The sequence below is a fragment of the Perognathus longimembris genome, chromosome 7, assembly GCF_023159225.1.
Source record: "Perognathus longimembris pacificus isolate PPM17 chromosome 7, ASM2315922v1, whole genome shotgun sequence".
NCBI classification, from domain to species: Eukaryota; Metazoa; Chordata; class Mammalia; order Rodentia; family Heteromyidae; genus Perognathus; species Perognathus longimembris.
In genome coordinates this window covers 8,162,157-8,180,088 of record NC_063167.1, presented here as the reverse complement: position 1 = coordinate 8,180,088, position 17,932 = coordinate 8,162,157, and the positions used below count along the sequence as shown (strand labels likewise).

At 51.6% G+C, this 17,932-nt stretch overlaps 1 protein-coding gene across 1 annotated transcript; it reads right to left on the bottom strand.

Annotated features, from left to right (window-relative positions):
- Positions 1-6,735: 6,735 nt before the first annotated feature.
- LOC125355627 (PRAME family member 20-like) lies at positions 6,736-14,365 on the bottom strand. Its single transcript, XM_048352081.1, has 5 exons — positions 14,079-14,365; positions 12,519-13,115; positions 11,591-12,052; positions 7,088-7,275; positions 6,736-6,923 (listed from the first exon to the last, which is right to left on the bottom strand). Exons 1-5 carry the CDS (start codon positions 14,363-14,365, stop codon positions 6,736-6,738), a joined length of 1,722 nt encoding a protein of 573 aa, XP_048208038.1.
- Positions 14,366-17,932: the final 3,567 nt, after the last annotated feature.

Here is a 17,932-nt window from a genome sequence, read left to right as displayed (position 1 = left end):
TGGGTAAACAGGTGGGATGCTTGTCTCCCAAGCCAGCTGTTGGACTTCCATTAAACGCAAGGCGAGGGGCTGGGAATCTGGCCTAGTGGCAAGAGTGCTTGCCTCCTATACATGAAGCCCTGGGTTCGATTCCCCAGCACCATATATATAGAAAATGGCCAGAAGTGGCACTGTGGCTCAAGTGGCAGAGTGCTAGCAAGAAGAAGCCAGGGACAGTGCTCAGGCCCTGAGTCCAAGGCCCAGGACTGGCCAAAAAAAAAGAGGCAAGGCGAGCACTACGTGCGGTGGTGAGAGGTGGTCACTAAAGCTCTCTACCCAAACACTAGACGGCTCTTGGTGGAACTTATGAAATACCACCACTACCACCACTACCAAAACCCTGGAAGCTGAACTTGTCAGATTACAGGACACCCAATTTCTTCAACTACCGCTGAAGGGAATAAATGAAATTTTCACTTGTCAATACACAGGCCTGGCCTCCTTGGCCACACCCTCCATCCTAATTACTCCAGGACAGAATTATGGCAGCTTGAAATTGAAGAGCTTTGGGGGAAAACTTATAAACTCAACCTACCAGGCCAACTTTTAATTCCTTCCAGCTACTGGGAGGACCTCAGTATTGAGGCCTTAACCTCAGGCCCTAACCATGAAACCTCCATTCCAAACAACTGAAGTAAAAATGCTGGGGTAGGCTTCAAGTGGCAAAAAGTATGTCTACTAAGTATCAGATCTTGAGTTCAGAAAACCCTAGGACTGCAAAATAAAACCAGAATAAAGAATCACAATTCCAGCTATTAATGAATTTTATAAAAGTCAATTCAGCCTGGTGCTGGTGGCTCACACGTGTAATCCTAGATACTCAGGAGGCTGAGATTTGATGAGGATCATGGTTCAAAGCCAACCCAGGCACAAAAAGGCCATGAGACTCTTATCTCCAATTGACCACCAGATAACTGGAAGTGGCACAGTGGCTTCAGTGGTAGAGAGCTAGCTTTGAGCTGAAATGCTCAGGGACAGTACCCAGGCCCAGACTTCAAGCCCCACAACCACCACCACCAACAACAAAAGTCTCCTTTTAAGAGTTTAAAATCAGGGCTGGGAATATGGCCTAGTGGTAAAAGTGCTCGCCTCATATACATGAAGCCCTGGGTTCGAATCCTCAGCACCACATATATAGAAAAAGCAAGAAGTGGCGCTGTGGCTCAAGTGGTAGAGTGCTAGCCTTGAGCGAAAAGAAGCCAGGGACAGTGCTCAGGCCCTGAGTCCAAGCCCCAGGACTGGCAAAAAAACAAACAAACCAAAAGAGTTTTTAAAATCACAGAAACCTGAATTCAAATCAAAGAACTTGGGTTGAGGACAAAGCTCCATACAAAGTCCCAACCAAGAATCTTAAATCTGTTTATCCAAAGCAGCAAAAACCGTAACACTTTCTAGGTTAATCTGGGTTTCCTGACACCACTGACATGGTTCGAAAGAGGACCCAAGCATTCATTTGGAGGCAAGAGACTTACCAGATGTGATCCAGGTGCTTGAGGCTCTCTGATTCAGCAAGGCCAGGCAGTGACTCCAGGACTGCAAAATTCTGTTTGTCTTTGAGTTCTATCTTACCACTACACTTCCTCTTTTAACTCCTGGTATCCAATCAGAAAGCAGCATCTCATTAAAGTCTTCCAGCTCTATCCTAGTCAGATTTTTTTTTAGCTTTCTCCAATTTTTTTCTTCTTTTCTTCCCTTCTGTTCTCTTCTCTTCTCCTCTCTTCCCCCCTCTCTCTTTCTCTCTCTCTCTCTCTTCCTCTCTCTCTTTCTTTTTTGCCAGCCCTAGGGCTTGAACTCAAGGCCTGGGCACTGTCCCTGAGCTTCTTTTGCTCAAGGCTAGCACTCTACCCCTTGAGCCACAGCGCCACTTCCAGCTTTGTCTGTGTATATGGTACTGAGGATCAAGCCCAGGGCTTCATGCTTGCTAGGCAAGCTCTCTCACTAAGCCACATTCCCAGCCCCATTATTTCTAGATTGAACTTATGGCTGGAAAAGTTCCTGGGAGAAAGGGAAAGAGTTAGGGAGAGTCAGAAGTTCATTCCTCCTTAGGGTTCATTACTCCTTAGGGTTTTATTCCTCTGTGACCTTTATGTTGGAGGTTTGACACAGAAAAGTTTCTTCTGGGCTGGGAATGTGGCTTAGTGGTAGAGTGCTTGCCTAGCATGCATGAAGCCCTGAGTTCAATTCCTCAGTACCACATACACAGGAAAAGCCGGAAGTGGTACTGTGGTTCAAGTGGTAGAGTGCTAGCCTTGAGCAAAAGAAGCTCAGAGACAGTGCCCAGACCCTGAGTTCAAGCCCCAGGACTGGCACAAAGAAAAGTTTCTTCTGGTCCTGTGACACTTGACACTCTGAAGATGAGACTCAATGATAGATGTGTGTGTGTGTGTGTGTGTGTGTGTGTGTGTGTGTGTGTATGTGTGTGTTAATCCTGGGGCTGGAACTCAGGGCTTAGGTGCAGATCCTGAGCTGCTTCTGCTCAAGGCTGGCACTCTACCACTTGAGCCACAACTCTACCTCTGGCTTTTCTTTTTGGTAGCTTAGTGGAGATAAGATTCTCACAGACTCCTGCCCAGACTGGCTGCGAACCACAATCCTTAGATCTCAACCTCCTGAGTAGCTAGGATGACAGGTGTGAGCCACCAGCACCCAGCTCAATGATAGACACCCTCCCCATGTACACGAAGCCTTTTGTCCATGGGTCTGGCACCTGCCCCATGCTGCTACACCTTGCTGGTAGGTGCTCTACCATTTAAGCAAAACAGAAAGCCCATCAAAAAGCACTTTTCAAGCCTGGCACTGGTGGCTCACACCTGTAATCCCAGCTACTCAGTCTGTGAGACTCTTAGCTCCAATTAACCACCAGGAAGCCAGAAGTGGCACTGTGGCTCAAGTGAGTACTAGCCTTGAGCTGAAGAACTTAGGGACAGTACCCAGGCCCAGAGTTCAAGCCCCAGGACTGAAAAAAAAAAGGTCCCTTTCAAACAGTAATCAATGATGTTTCTTTTCCGCCTTCTTTGTACTTCCTTTCCCTCCCTCTCTTCTTCCCTCTCTTCTTCTTTTTTTTTTTTTTTGGCCAGTCCTGGGCCTTGGACTCAGGGCCTGAGCACTGTCCCTGGCTTCCTTTTTGCTCAAGGCTAGCACTCTGCCACTTGAGCCACAGCACCACTTCTGGCCGTTTTCTGTATATGTGGTGCTGGGGAATCGAACCCAGGGCCTCATGTATACGAGGCAAGCTCTCTTGCCACTAGGCCATATCCCCAGCCCCCTTCCCTCTCTTCTTTTATTCATGAAAGGGCTCCCAAATCGACCATGGTGTACTTCAAATCTGCATCCTCTTCCATCAGCTCCCAAGTGGTGGTATTTTATGATTGTTCTGCTATGCCTAGATTAAATGGTCAGTTTTTATTTTTTATTTATTACTTACTTTGCCGGTCCTGGGCCTTGTACTTTGGGCCAGAGTGCTGTCTCTGAACTTTTGTGCTCAAGCCTAGCATTCTACCCCTTGAGCCACAGCTCCACTTCAGGCTTTTTTGGTATGTGTGTGGTTAATTGGAGAGAAGAGTCTCACAGACTTTGCTGCTCAGGGCTGGCTTTGACCAATGATCTTCAAAGCTCAGCCTCCTGAGTAGCTAGGATTACAGGTGTGAGCCACCAGCACCCAGCTAAATGGGCTTTTAAGTAGGCCAACTAGTATCAAGATTAGTTTTCTCTAGCTTTCTGCAGTACTTACATTCTATTGGAAAAACACAGTATGTTGCCATCGGAAGAGAATGCTTCCTTTTCTGGTGGTGTTGGGGGATGGAACTTGGCGCCTCCAGTATGCTAGGCAAGGGCCCCACCTGAGACCCACCAGAGCCCAGGGACACATTGACATGTGAGGGGAAAATACTTTAAAGAGCCTATGAGTCATGAGAAACATGATGCCTCCAAATCTTTTTAGAAAATCAGAAAGGAGTACAGAATGTAACATACACCTAAGGCTTGGGAGTAGTACCTCACCCCGTAGTCCCAGACCAAGTCACCTAAACAGTCGAATCACTGAATCACTCGTTTCTATCGCTCTATGCCCGTGGCCCCACAGGGATGGAGAAGTGTTTTCAGATAGAAAATAAGTTTGAAATCACAATTCTGTTTTATGTTCTCTGTTCCTGCTGCCTTTGGCTTTGCATGCTTATTTCTTGAGAGAAGGTTCTGTATGTGGCCTAGATTTGGCCTAGAACTCCCAGGCTTTCACGATCTTCCTGTATCTGCTATTTTAGCGTTGCCTTTCTTTCCCCTTCCTTCTTCTTTTGTCCCTCTTTCCCTCTTTCTCTTCCTCCATCCCTTTCTTGCCTTTTCCCTCCTCCCCTCTTTCTCTCCTCTCTCTCCTTCCCATCCTTCTTTCCTTGTCCTTCCCTTCTCTTTCTCTTTTTTTTCCTTTCTTCTATCCTTCCTTTCTCCCTCCCTGTCTTTCTGCTCCTTCTTTCCTCTCTCTCTCTCTCTCTCTCTCTCTCTCTCTTCAGTCCTAGGGCTTGAACTTGGGACCTGAGCACTCTTCCTGAGCTTCTTTTGCCACAGTGCCACTTCTGCCTTTTTGTTTGTTTATGTGATACTGGGCTTCATGCACTACCACTAAGCCACATTCCTAGATATCTCTCTCTCTCTCTCTCTCTCTCTCTCTCTCTCTCTCTCTCTCTCTCTCTCTCTCTCTCCTTCCTTTTCTTGTTTTGCTTGTTTTGACCATATTATGAATTGGCCTGGTGCTTGCTAGGATTCTAGGCAGGAGATACAAGTTCGGCTTTATTTTTTTTTTTTCTTGCTAGAGGCTTATGCACTACTACTTGAGCCACAGCTCCACTTCTAGCTTTTTGCTGGCTCATTGGAATCTCATATTTGTCTGCCTAGTAGCTTTGAACCACAATATTCAGACCTCAGCCTCGCCAGTAGCTAGAATTATAGGTTTGAGCCACTGGCATCCAGTGGAAACTATTTTATGTGCTTGGTAATGGTGGGCATCAAACTCAGGAGCTTGCCCTTGCCAGGCAAGCCTAGACCTTTGAGCGACCTCATCCTTTCAAGTTTGCATTTCATTCTTAGTGGAGGATAAGTGTCTAGGATCCTGTTAAGGTCAGCCCCACTTTGTTCCTGACAAGAGAACTGCTACATACTAGGAAGGGGCTGGATTGGCCTCAGGGCTGGGGTAATCTGGAATGCATGATTGGCTTAAGATTTTAACCTTATGATGGGGGCTGGGAATATGGCCTAGTGGTAGAGCGCTTGCCTCAGATACCTGAAGCCCAGGGTTTGATTCCTCAGCACCACATATATAGAAAAAGCCAGAAGTGGTGCTGTGGCTCAAGTGGTAGAGTGCTAGCCTTGAGTAAAAAGAAGCCAGGGACAGAGCTCAGGCCCCAGGATTGGCAAATAAATAGATAGATTAATTATGATGGAAGTTGGGCACCAGTGATTTACACTTATAATGCTAGCTCCTCTGGAAGCTGAGATCAGAAGATTGCTTTCTAAGACAACCTCGGCTGGAAAGACTCCAATTAACCCCCAGAAAACCAGAAGGAGCTGTGGCTCAAAGTGGTAGAGTGCTAGCCTTGAGCAAAAAAGCTCAGACAGTGCCTAGGCCTGGAGTTCAAGCCCTCTAACAGAAGCAAAAACAAAAAAAAAAAAACAAAAAAAAAACAAAAGAAAAAAGGAAAAAAAAGATATTACATTGGAGTTCAAATTTGGTTTAATGTTTGAAAACAAACAGTGTAACCCACCCTATCACGGGAACGACTGTCAACACAGGCTCTGGAACACATCAACTGATACGGGAAAATCCTTTTAAGCAATTCGGCTACTGAGGACTCTGGCGGCTCACACCTGTAATCCTTGCCACTCAGGAGGCTGAGATCTGAGGGTCCCATTTGGAAGCCAGCTGGGGCCTGTGAGATTCTTACTTTCAGCTTTTGGGCAGTTAATTGGAGATGAGAGTCTTTAAAACGTTCCTGCCCAGGCTCACTTCTAACGATGGCTCTCAGAGCTCAGCCTCCTGTGTAGGTAGGATTATAGGTTTGAGCCACCAGTGCCCTGTCTACTTAAGGATTTTGTTTTTTCTTAAATATGGAGGAGAACAGAATTCAAAGATGGTGGAGAATCTGTTCCTAAATTGATGGAATGATCTAGCAAACCAAGATACACGGAATATTCAGAAACACTGGACTAAACTCAGGAAGTGAGCTTTGAGAAGCCACAAAAAAAAAAAAAACTGGCTGTGCAGCAGGTCTTCGGGATACGGGCTAGGTGACAGAAATGACCGACAAGAGCCTAAATGTGCATCAACAGTCCTCGATGATCCTTGACGGTCAAGCCCTCACCTGGGGGTGTCCTTTGTGGGATACACGAAGCTATCTGGGGGACAAGGATGGGGCTCTGTAACACTTCCACTTCCATGTGCAAAGCACATAATCTACATCACAGGAAGACCTTAGGTCTAGAAGAGGAGACAAAACCAGAGGCTTCCGTGTGTGTGCATACATGGATAGGGAGTCAGAAAGATCTGGAAGGAGGCACACACACTAAAGCAAGTCTACTAGAGAGGGCCTAGACTAAAGAGAGGGCCAGGGAAGGTTTTACTCTGTGCTCTTGCATGGTTTCCCACGGAAAACATTGTCTGTATGACTCGGCAGGCTGGGCAGTCAGGGCCCCGTGTTTCAAGTCGCTGCTTCAAGGAAGGACCTTGGGACCTGAGGTCAGACTCCAGGATCTCCAAAAGGCACACAGCTCCTCGCAGACCACACTGGAGCCCGAGGCTTCCATGTCCCTGTAGGGTTCTAGAACCAGGAATCGTACGTAGCCTTGTGGCCCCGGGTATGGTTGTAGGTAGAACCAGGATGTCCAGGATGGCAGCTGACCTGTCGACCGTGGGACCACGGGGACCTCAGGCTTTGGTGTACTCGGGAAGCACAGCGGCTTGGCAGCCAGGCCTTGGGCTCTTAGGCCCCAGTGGTGGCTGGAACTGTGGCTCTTGCTGTCACTGCCCCCATGCGGGCCTGTCCAGGCAGCTGATGGTTGGTACCGTACTGTGCCATGAGGCGCTTGGGGCAGGCTGGGCATGCCCAGGCGGGCACCATGATGGACGAAGCCGTGGGGGGCGGGGGAGGGGTGGCTACACTGGCCTTGTGTGGGGTAACATTGAGGTCCCGGGCATGCGCCTGGCCCAGCAGGCTCGCCAGCCCGCTCAGGGTCTCGGTGAACAGGGGACATCTGGGCTTGGGAGCCACACCTGAAGTCAGGGTGAGAAGGGATACATTGCCTGCTGTCTGGAAGGAAGCTGAGGCTGGCCTGGTGGACTGCCCCTTGGCTCAGGGAGCACCCCACCCCACCCCCCTTGTCAAAGGGCTTGCTCTGCTCTTCCTGTGAGTGCCCTAGGTGGTTCCCTCCCATGCTCTATCCCCTGAGGTCCCATCTAATCCATCCCTTGTGGTCCCTGGTGGTTGCCATGGATACCTCCACAGGTGATGGAAGCCCACAACTTCTGGCTCGTACTATGCTTCAGCTACTGCTCTGTTTGTTTACCTTGTGCTCGCTCTTTTACTTTTTTAATGTTTTCAAACTTCTGGTCTGCTCAGGTTGACCTCTCTTGGGAGGAGGGGTTGCTGGGCTTGACAGTGGCCTGGGTGCTATCCTTGAACCATTTGAATCACAGTTCCCATTCCAGCTTTTTGGTGGTTCACTGGAGGTAAAAGTCCCATGGCTTTTCCTGCCCAAGCTGGCTTCAAATTTCAGTCTGCAGATCTCAGCCTCCCAAGTAGCTGAGATTATAGGGGTGAGCCACCAGGACCCATTGTGAAGACCCCCTGGCCTCTTTTTTTTTTTTTTTTTTTTTTTGCCAGTCCTGGGGCTTGGACTCAGGGCCTGAGCACTGTCCCTGACTTCTTTTTGCTCAAGGCTAGCACTCTGCCACTTGAGCCACAGCGCCATTTTCTGTATATGTGGTGCTGGGGAATCGAACCCAGGGCCTCATGTATATGAGGCAGGCACTCTTGCCACTAGGCCATATCCCCAGCCCAACCCCCTGGCCTCTTGCTGAGATGACAGATGTGTACCACTGACCCCCTTGCCCATCATACAAACCAAAGTTTAATTGCTTTAGTTCCTCTTTTGCTCTAAAGTAATTTTGTTTTTGTTTTTTTCTTTTGGCCAGTCCTGGGGCTTGGACTCAGGGCCTGAGCACTGTCCCTGGCTTCTTTTTATGCTCAAGGCTAGCACTCTGCCACTTGAGCTACAGCGCCACTTCTGGCCGTTTTCTATATATGTGGTTCTGGGGAATTGAACCCAGGGCTTCATGTATAGGAGGCAAGCACTCTTGCCACTAGGCCATATCCCCAGCCCGCTCTAAAGTAATTTTATCGAGAAGTTCAGGAACCCTCTGGAACATCCTAACATTAGTTCAAGATCTAGAGCCTTCATGTAGATTTTGGTCATTGTAAGGTTCGCTGGAAAGGAAACCTGCCACATGGTTCTGGTAGAAAAGTTTATTGGGGGCTGGGGATATGGCCCTGAGTCCAAGCCCAGGACTGGCCAAAAAAAAAAAAAAAAAAAAAGAAAAGTTTATTGGGGGACAGGGGGGAGAGCAAACTGCCAGCCCGCACAAGATGGAAGCCTAGAGAGAAAGAGGGGAAGGAAGAAAAGAAAAGAAGAGAAAAAGAGAAAGAGAGAACAAGAGCAAAGGAATGTAAGAGAGAAAAGGAAAGAGGGAAAAGAGAAAGGAGAAAGGGACCCCTGTTGAGCCAGATTCTATAGGGAAAGGCAGGAACTATGGCCAGGTGGATTGGATGTAACTTCAGAAGGGGGAGGTAACTGTTTCCAGGTGTTCCAGTTACCTAGGTAACACAGGTACTGGGCGCAGACTTAAACAGGTGACTGGCATCTGCATGGAGCCCTCCCAGGGGTGGGCCTTAATTCCAGCCTTTTAATAATTATGAAAAAGGGCACCGACTCTCTCTGGCTACTCCCTTCTGGCAAGGAGCGTCGACATTAGGGGTCAAAGGCGGAGATGTGGCCCCTCTGGGAGAAGGTGAGCAACAGCGGTCCCTTGGTGGAAGATGCCGGTCCTTGCATGAAGCCTAGAAGTCTCATGAGGCAGGGGCTGTAACTTATGTCTCGGGACTGGTTTTGTTGGGCCTTAGGATAAGAGCCTTGGGCATCTGGTAGGTAGTGCTGATTTTTCTGGATCCCAAGATAGAAGATCAGGGATTTTTCTTCCCAAACTGGCTTTCAATCAAGGTCCTCAGATCTCAGCCTTCTGAGTAATTAGGATTACAGGCTAACAGCTTATTCTTTTGTTTTGTTTTGTTTTGTTTTTGCCAGTCCTGGGGCTTGGACTCAGGGCCTGAGCACTGTCCCTGGCTTCTTTTTGCTCAAGGCTAGCACTCTGCCACTTGAGCCACAGCGCCACGTCTGCATTTTTCTGTCTATGCGGGGCTAAGGAATCAACCCAGGGCTTCATGCATGCTAGGCAAGCGCTCTACCACTAAGACACATGGCCAGCTCGCTTTGGACCTTTTGTGTGTATGTATGCCAATCCTGAGGCTTGAACTCAGGGCCTGCCTGGGTTCTGTCCCTAAGCTGCTTTTGCTCAAGGCTAGCACTCGGCCACTTGACACAGTGTCATTTCTAGCTTTTCTGAATAGTTTATCGAGATAAGTGTTTTGGGGACTTTCCTGCCTGGGATGGCTTTAAACCACAATCCTCGGATCTCAGGGTCCTGCGTAACTGGGATTATAGGTGTGAGCCACAATGCTGGCTCTGTGACTCTTATCTCTGATTAATCAGGAAAGGTCTGGAAGTGGAAGTGTGGTGCAAGTGGTAAAGCACCAACCTCGAGTAAGAAAAGCTCTTAAGGGCCAGTTCCTAGACCCTGAGATCATGTCTTAGTATCAGCACACACACTAAAAAGGCTCAGTAGAAGACTCCTAAATCTGATACATTTAGGAAAGCACCAGGGAACAAAATCATACAGAATCAGTAGCTCTTCTACATATCCACAAATTATTCCATGAGGAAAAAAATGCAGGAAAATGACCCCATTCATTGCCTCACCTCCACCGTAAGCTACCTAAGAATATACTAACCAATGATGTGAAAGACTCCTATAGTGAGGGGGTTGGGAATATGGCCTAGTGGTAGAGTGCTTGCTTCGTATACATGAAGCCCTGGGTTCAATTCCTCAGCACCATGTATATAGAAAAAGCCAGAAGTGGCGCTGTGGCTCAAGTTGTAGAGTGCTAGCCTTGAGCAAAAAGAAGCTAGGGGCAGTGCTCTGGCCCTGAGTTCAAGCCCCAGAACTGGCAAAAAACAGAACAAGAAAAAACAACAAAAAAAGACTCCTATAATGAATATTGCAATGTGGTGACGGAAAATACCGAAGGAGACTTTAGACACTGGAAAAGTATCCCATGTTCATGGATAGGTGATGATGCCGAGAGGAGGAAGAGATCCTGCCTTGAGTGAAGAAGCCAGACAATAATTCAGTCTTTTTTTTTTTCTAGTCCTGGGGTTTTGACTGAAGGCCTGGGTGCTGCCCCTGAGCCTCTCTGGGCTCAAGGCTAGTGCTCTACCACTTGAGCCACAGCACCACTTTTGGCTTTTCCTGCTTCTGTGGTACCGAGGAATTGAACCTAGGGCTTCATGTGTGCGAGGCAGGCACTCTACCACTAAGTCACATTCCCAGCCCAATTCGGCCTTTTATAACAAGTCTCTCCCAGGAGAACTCACTCAGGAAGAACTCCCTGCACCCTTCTGAGGGCACTCACTCAAGGATCTTCCAGTTAGCTCCTCCTACGCAGGCAGCATCTTGGTCTCACAGCAATTTGCCTCCCAGGTGACCTGGAGTTGGGACAGGGGAGTCTGCTGTACATTCCAGGTGAACCACCTGTGATGTAAAGCCAGACACCCACAGAAACCAGAAGGAAGATGTGCCCCGAGGAAAGCAGAGAATGGGAGGCCACAACCAAAATGGAACCATGGCACCAGAAGCTGGGAGTTCTTGGGGCTAAACCCCAACACGTGCCAGACAACTCAGGGCCTCACCCACCACCAGTTCTCTAGGGATTTCCGGATGTAAACTGTAAAGGAATCAAACTGACCACGGAGGAAACAAGCTGGTTAACATTGAGATTCTCTTTATTTCTGTTTCATTACAACCAGCTACGCAGGAGTAACAACCGCAACTCCCTCTCCAAACATGAACTTGAATCCAGAAACTCCAAATTCCATTTCTGAATCCGTTCAGGACATGAATCTCTGTAGGTTCTCCCCCCAGGCCAACACCTCCCATTCAAGGTTGTCCCCCACTGCCCACCCTATCCATACCCTCCCATGACTGCACAGGTTCTGGAACCCTCTGGGATGCACCTATGTTTGTTTCTAATGACCAAGAAGCAGGGCTTTAATGCCTGTGCCCAACTAGATAGGCTGACACCCAGAGCATAGACTAGCCTGGGCTTCAAACTGTGGCTGGTTGCCAGGCGGAGGACAGGGAATGGTACTGAACCACACTGTTCTAGAATGTCTTAACGGCTCCACCGTCGTCATCAGCTCATCACGAAGCTGGTTGAGTCTCCACTGGTGCAGGGAGCCCTGGGGGCCGTAGGCCTCCAGCGGAGTGGAATACATCTCCAGGCTTAAGTGGCTCAGGCGCACGGTGTGCACCAGCAGGGACTCCAGGGCGGCCATGGACATGGGGTTCCTCAGGTAGTTGAAGGTGGTGAGGCTGGAGCAGCGGCTCAGGGCAGGCAGGATGGCAGTGAGCTGGGCGTCGTGGATCCCGCAGTCCTCCAGGTCCAGGGTCTTCACGGTGGCGGCCACGCTCTCCAGCAGAACTCGGAGAGGCTCGGGGCTGAAGCCAGTCATCCTCACACCGCTCAGATTCAGGCCACTCAGCTGCCGGACGCTCGGGCTCTGGGACAGACATGTCAGGTCTGATTCTGAAAGCCGAGAGTCAGTTATTGAGAGGGACTCCAAGGGGGTCCTCAGGCACCTGAGGAGAGAGCAGATGGTTGGAGTGAGAAGCCACGGAGAGGGCTGGGGAGGGGACAGCCTCAAAGGAGGGGCCTGTTTGGAACGGGACCCAGGCTGTTGTGTCCACAGCCAGGACACTAGGTGAAGAGTCTGACTGGAGTCACAGCCCCCCTCTCTGGATCTGACCCCCACAGCTGGCTTCCTGGCATGGTGGTCTTTTCCAGGCCATGCACTGTGGCAAAGCCTTCTGTCTTACAGGCACCCCAGCTTAGACCTCTGTACATACTTACATGCACCCCGCTTACACCTCTGCCTTCACATGAGTACTAAGGGGAGACCTGGCTACAGGACTGATCTAGACATCACTCATGTTCTGGTGTCCTGATCTCTGAGGCATCCCTGGTGGCTGGCACACAGTAGGTGCTCACTAAACTTCCTGGGACAGCAAAGGCTCCCTCGGGTCTGCAGCCCCGTGTCCTCCTTACCCGAGCACCTGGTGCAGGCGGCCTTCCAGGAAGCAGACAGTGTTGATGGACAGCTCCTGGAGGCAGGCCAGCTGGGCAAACTGAGAGGTGAACTGTAAGACCAGCCGCTCCTGCTCCTCTGGGGCAATGGAGGAAGCCTGGTGGACGTGGGAGAGGAGGAGGCTGCGAAGATTCCCCATCCTGCCCAGGTAAGTAGCAAAAGTAGCCAAGTTGGGTAGGGTCCAGTTGCAGTTCACTTCCACTTCCTCAACACAGCCCAGCTGCAACTGTTCCAGAATCTTCTTAATGCTGTGTATGTGCGGGGTGATGATCTTCAACTTCTTACAGCTCAGCTGCACTGAAGTCTTTCTCTGCTCCACCCACAGGAGGAGGCAGGCAAAGAATGGGTCCAGGGTTTCCTCCCTGAGGCTCAGGTCCACCAACACCTTCAAGGGCGGCTCTGGCTCTGCCTCCACCCCTGCCTCATTCTCCTGTGCTGACCTCTTCTGCCACTTAGTCTGGGCCTGTTCAGGATAGACGTAGAGCTCGTTTCCAGCCCAAACCTTCCAGAAGTTGTGATGGAGGTTCCTCAAATCCAGCACCTGTAGTTTCCATCGTCTGTGGGGGATATGGGAGTCTTGGAATGTAGGCAGAACCCACCTTCCACCTGAGTTCCCCTGTTCCCTTTTCCTTTTCGTGTGTGTGTGTGTGTGTGTGTGCTGGTCTGGTCATGGGGCTTGAACCGAAGACCTGGGCTTAGGCATTTTTGCTCAAAGCTACCACTCTTCACTTAAGCTACAGCTCTAATCCCAGCTTTTGAAGGATTGATTAAAGATAGGAGCCTCACAAACTTTCTATCCTGGGCTGGCTTTGACTGAGCTGCTCAGATGTCCTGAGTAGCTAGGATTAGAGGCATAAGCTGCAGGTGCTGAGTCACCTCAATCCCCCCTTATAATATATGTAATATATATTATAATCTATATATAGTATAGTATATATACTATATATACTATATAGTATATATACTATACTATATATACTATATATACACTATATAGTATATATATACTATATATACTATACTATATACTATATATACTATACTATATGTATACTATATATACACTATATATATAGTATAGATTATAATATAAAGCTCAGTCATAGCCAAGTCAATTCTAAACATCATGATTCTCCTGTCTCAGATTTCAGAGTGCAGGGCTACCGGGGGGGGGGAAGTGTCCCCAGGCCTGGCCTCGTCCATGCTCTTCCCCTCATCCCAGACAGCAGCTTCTCCCTTCTCTGACTTCCTGTCCTCCACTTTCCCCTGGACTCCAGGCTGGTCCCCACCTCAAGTGCCTGTGGCCAGAAGCAGGGAGATCTTCTGTCCTCCCTGAGTCCATGCTAAAGAGTCCTTCCACCTGGAAGATGTTCCTGGATGTGCTCAGCCACTGCCCAGGCCTCTCTGGTCCTCCTGGCTTGTGTCAGAAGAACCCCCTAGACCACCTTGCCTCCTCACCCCGGCTGTCTCTTCCTTGGTCTGCAGAGCTCTCTTTTCCCATTTACCCAGATCTCACTTACCGGGACCAAACCTTCAGGGCAAGCAGCATGTCCAGCCCATCCAAGGCAACCTGCAAGGCCTCCAAGTCTGAGGCCTCCATCAGCGCCCCCAGGGGGAGGCAGGGGAAGGGCCAGGCCTGCACCAGGGCCTTCAGCACCTCTGTGCATCTCTTGGCAAAGGCCTCCTTGAACAGTGGCGGGAAGAGCTCCACAGGCAGGTCCTCCAGAGCCGAGATGGCCAAGGCCTGGTTCCTCAGCAGGCTCCGAGCTGCCAGCTGCACCAGTGTGGGCGGGGCTTGATGGTACATCTTCATGAATCTGGAGGTAAAGGATCTTGGGACAGCATGCACGGAGTGGCTTTCTTATCCCCTACAAGTTAGCAATCCCCACTTGTTCCCTCCCCAATGAAGCACCAACTGGGGAATGAAGACCCAATGGGGGGAGCTTTGGTTTACCCATCCACTCCCAGGCACTGTTGTCACTGAATTCTGGACCCATTACAATAGCTTCCGCTGGGCCGAAGTTCACATCCACTCTTTCAGGGGAAATCTTTCCCATCATTGGCTGGGCACTGATGGCTCCCACCTGCAATCCTAGCTACTCAGGAGGCTGAGATCTGAGTCACGGTTCAAAGCAGCCCAGGCAGGAAGGTCTGTGCAATTCTTATAATTAATTAATGAACAATATGCCAGAAAGGAAGCTGTTGCTTAAACGTAGAGCACTAGCATCAGTTCATCTGGCTGGGAAAAATTAAGGTCACTGGTATTTGTTTCATACAGTCTCTTCCTCCTCAGATCACAGCCAGGTCCCTGCGTCTTCCGGCCCTTGTGCCCTGCCTCATACAGGAAGGCACTGAGGTGAAAATCTACCCGTCTCAACAACAGGCCTGGAATTCTTACCGGTCATCTACAACCATCTGGGTGAGCTGGGTGGGGTGGGGCGGGGCATGCCTAGGAGACCAGCCAGCAGAGGGCAGAGTTGGAGAGAACATCAGACCAAGGCCAGCACAGGCAAAATGAGAGGAAACCCCCTATGTGCATCAACAGGGAAGGGCGGCCAGGTTTTATCCTTGTGAACACAGTTACCTGGAGGACTGCAGAAGGGAGGACCAGAGTCTGAACCTCTCCATGCTGCAGAAGAAAAAGTCAGCTTGTAACTGAAAAACAAAAAAAACACATAAAAGGTGAAACTACAGAGACAGGGCTCGTGGCTTAAGTGGTGCAGTGCTTGCTACAAGCATGCCGTCCCGAGTTCAAGGATCAGCATTGAAGAGAAATCCTGAACTATCGGGGTGCATGAAAGTATGTGGGTGCCCTGGCGGAGGAGGAAAATGGAGGATGAGGATTGGGAGGCTGTTTTAGGGAAGGGAGCCGGCAGGGCTGAAAGCAAGTTGTGAGTTGTTTGAGGGTGAGGAAGCAAGGGCGGCCCTCTCCCCAGTAACCCTTCCCCTGAAAACCCTCTAGCACTGTCCTGTGTGTGTGTGTGTGTGTGTGTGTGTGTGTGAATGCAATCTGTTTTGACTTTTGGCTGGCCTGGGGTTGGAACTCCGCCGCTCACGCAGGGTGTGCGGGCTCTATTCGCGGTCTTCTTGCTGTGGGCGGATTTCGGAAAGGCATTGTGGCTTGCTGTTGTTGTTTGGACAGGGTATGGAGGATTTCCTGACTAGGGGTAGGATCTCGCAGTTGTGCCCTGGCTGGCCTGGAAGGAGGACTCTTCCTAGTTAGACCCCAGGTTCTTTATCTCATTACGCACCGGTCTAGCCGGTCCTCGGGCTCGGCCTAGAAGGCCCAGCGCTGTCCCCGAGCCGTTTTGCTCAAGGCAGGCCCTGTACCAGGGCGCCTCGCCCCGCTCCGGGCTCTTCCGGAGGTTAGCTGGAGCCCGGGCCGGCTCCGAGTGGGGACCCTCGGATCGCAGCCCGCGCGGGCCCCGGGCCCACGCGGTCCTCCGCTTCACTATGGCGGGTCGGTGGCGTTCCCAGGGGGCCCGGGCGCTCTCCCCGCGGCCCGCGGCCCCACTCCCGCCCGCTCCCGGGACGCTGAGGAGCTCTTACCCTGGCCATCTTGAAGCAGGAACTGGGGTGCAAGCGAAGCGCGTGACTTGCCCAACACCCCCGGGTTCGTGTTCGCGCCTCTCCTTCTGGAAAGTTCCTTCCCTCGGCCCCGCCTCCCGCGCGCCCCCTACCACATGCAGGAAGGCGCCGCCCAGGGGGCCCTGGTACCCTCCTGCGCATGCGCGAGCTCCGCCCACCCGCCCGCCCGCCCACGGGGCGGGGGCGGGCGCGGGCAGGGGCGGCAGCGTCCTCCCTTCCGCGTCTCCGGCTGGCTGGTATGGAGAGCTGAGCCCCTCACCCCCCCCCCCCCACCGCAGATCCAGGTCAGCAGGTGTAGATGGGGTGTCAGAGCCCCCCCACCCCACCCCACCCCGGGAGAGCTCGGGACGCCGTGGGGCCGCTGCCATGGCGAGCGGAAGTCCAGCCCCACCGGGTGCCCGCGAGGGCGGCGTCTGCACCGAACTCCCGGATCGCAGGGCAGAATCTCCCTGGTGCCGCGGCCTCTGGGACAGCTCGCAGTCTGGGAAGGCATGACTAGGGGGTTGGGGAGGGCCAGGAGCACTTTTGTATGGAGTCTTTGGGCCTGAGATGGGCAGAGGCTGATCCTAGGCAGAGCTCCCCATGTAGGGGCCAGGGGATGGGAAATGATGGGGAGGAAGGAATGTGCACAGACTTCTATTTTTTTCCCCAGTCCTGGGGCTTGAACTCAGGTCCCAGGCTTCTTTTTGCTCAAGGCTAGCACTCCTATGACTGGAGCCACAGTCCCACTTCTGGTTATGTGATGCTGGGGAATTGAACCCGGGGCCTCATTCAGGCATGCTAGACAGCAAACACTCGACCACTAAGCCACATTTCCCAGCCCACATATTTATATTTTTAAGAGTAAAGATTTCTTTTTATTAAGGTCTCATGGGCTTTCCCGGGCTGGCTTTGAGCAGTGATCATCAAATCTCAGCCTCTTCAGTAGCTAGGATTACAGGGGTGAACCACCGGGCGCCAGGCCGCCCAACCCCACGCTGCTTTTCTTTATTTTTGTGTAGTAGGGTCTCATGTTTTGCACACCGTGGGGGAAACGTTCCATCTGTGCCTCTAAGTTGTCCAGCGTGGCTCCCGCCACCCCCGGGGGCCAGGCCCCGGCCTGGTCCTCGGCCCGGATCGCGGCCTGGATCTCGGCCCAGTTCTCAGCTACCTGGTCCACGACCTGGATCGAGACCTGGATCTCGGCCTGGATCGCGACCTGGACCACGACCGGGATCCTGGCCTGGTCCTTGGCCCGGATCACGGCCTGGATCTCGGCCCAGTTCTCAGCTACCTGGTCCACGACCTGGTCCTCAGCCTGGATCGTGGACCCCGGTCTGGATTGTGACCTGGATCTCGGCCTGGATCCTGGCCTGGTCCTTGGCCCGGATCGTGGCCTGGATCGCGGCCTGGATCTCGGCCCAGATCCCTGCCTGGATCGCGACCCGGATCCTGGTCTGGTCCTCGGCCTAGAACTCTGTCTGGACCCCGCCCTGGACTCCGCCCCGGACGTCCCTCCCCGGACGTCCTGCCCCCCCCCTCGCGCGTCCACTTCCGGAGTAGGCGGGACTAAGGGCGGCCGTCCCTCCACCTGTTCTGCTCTGTAAACGAGGTGCAGGCCACGCCCGCTCCCTTGCGGGCGTGGAGCAATCCCTGCCATCTGCCCATGAAGAACGGGGGACTGTGGGGTTGAAGGCGGCCGCTTTATACGCGGGAAGCCGTACTGTGTCCCGCCGGAGGCCACCATGTTTCCCGCCTCTCGTTCTGGAAGGTTCCTTCCGTCGCGCCCCGCCCCTCTGCGGTGCAC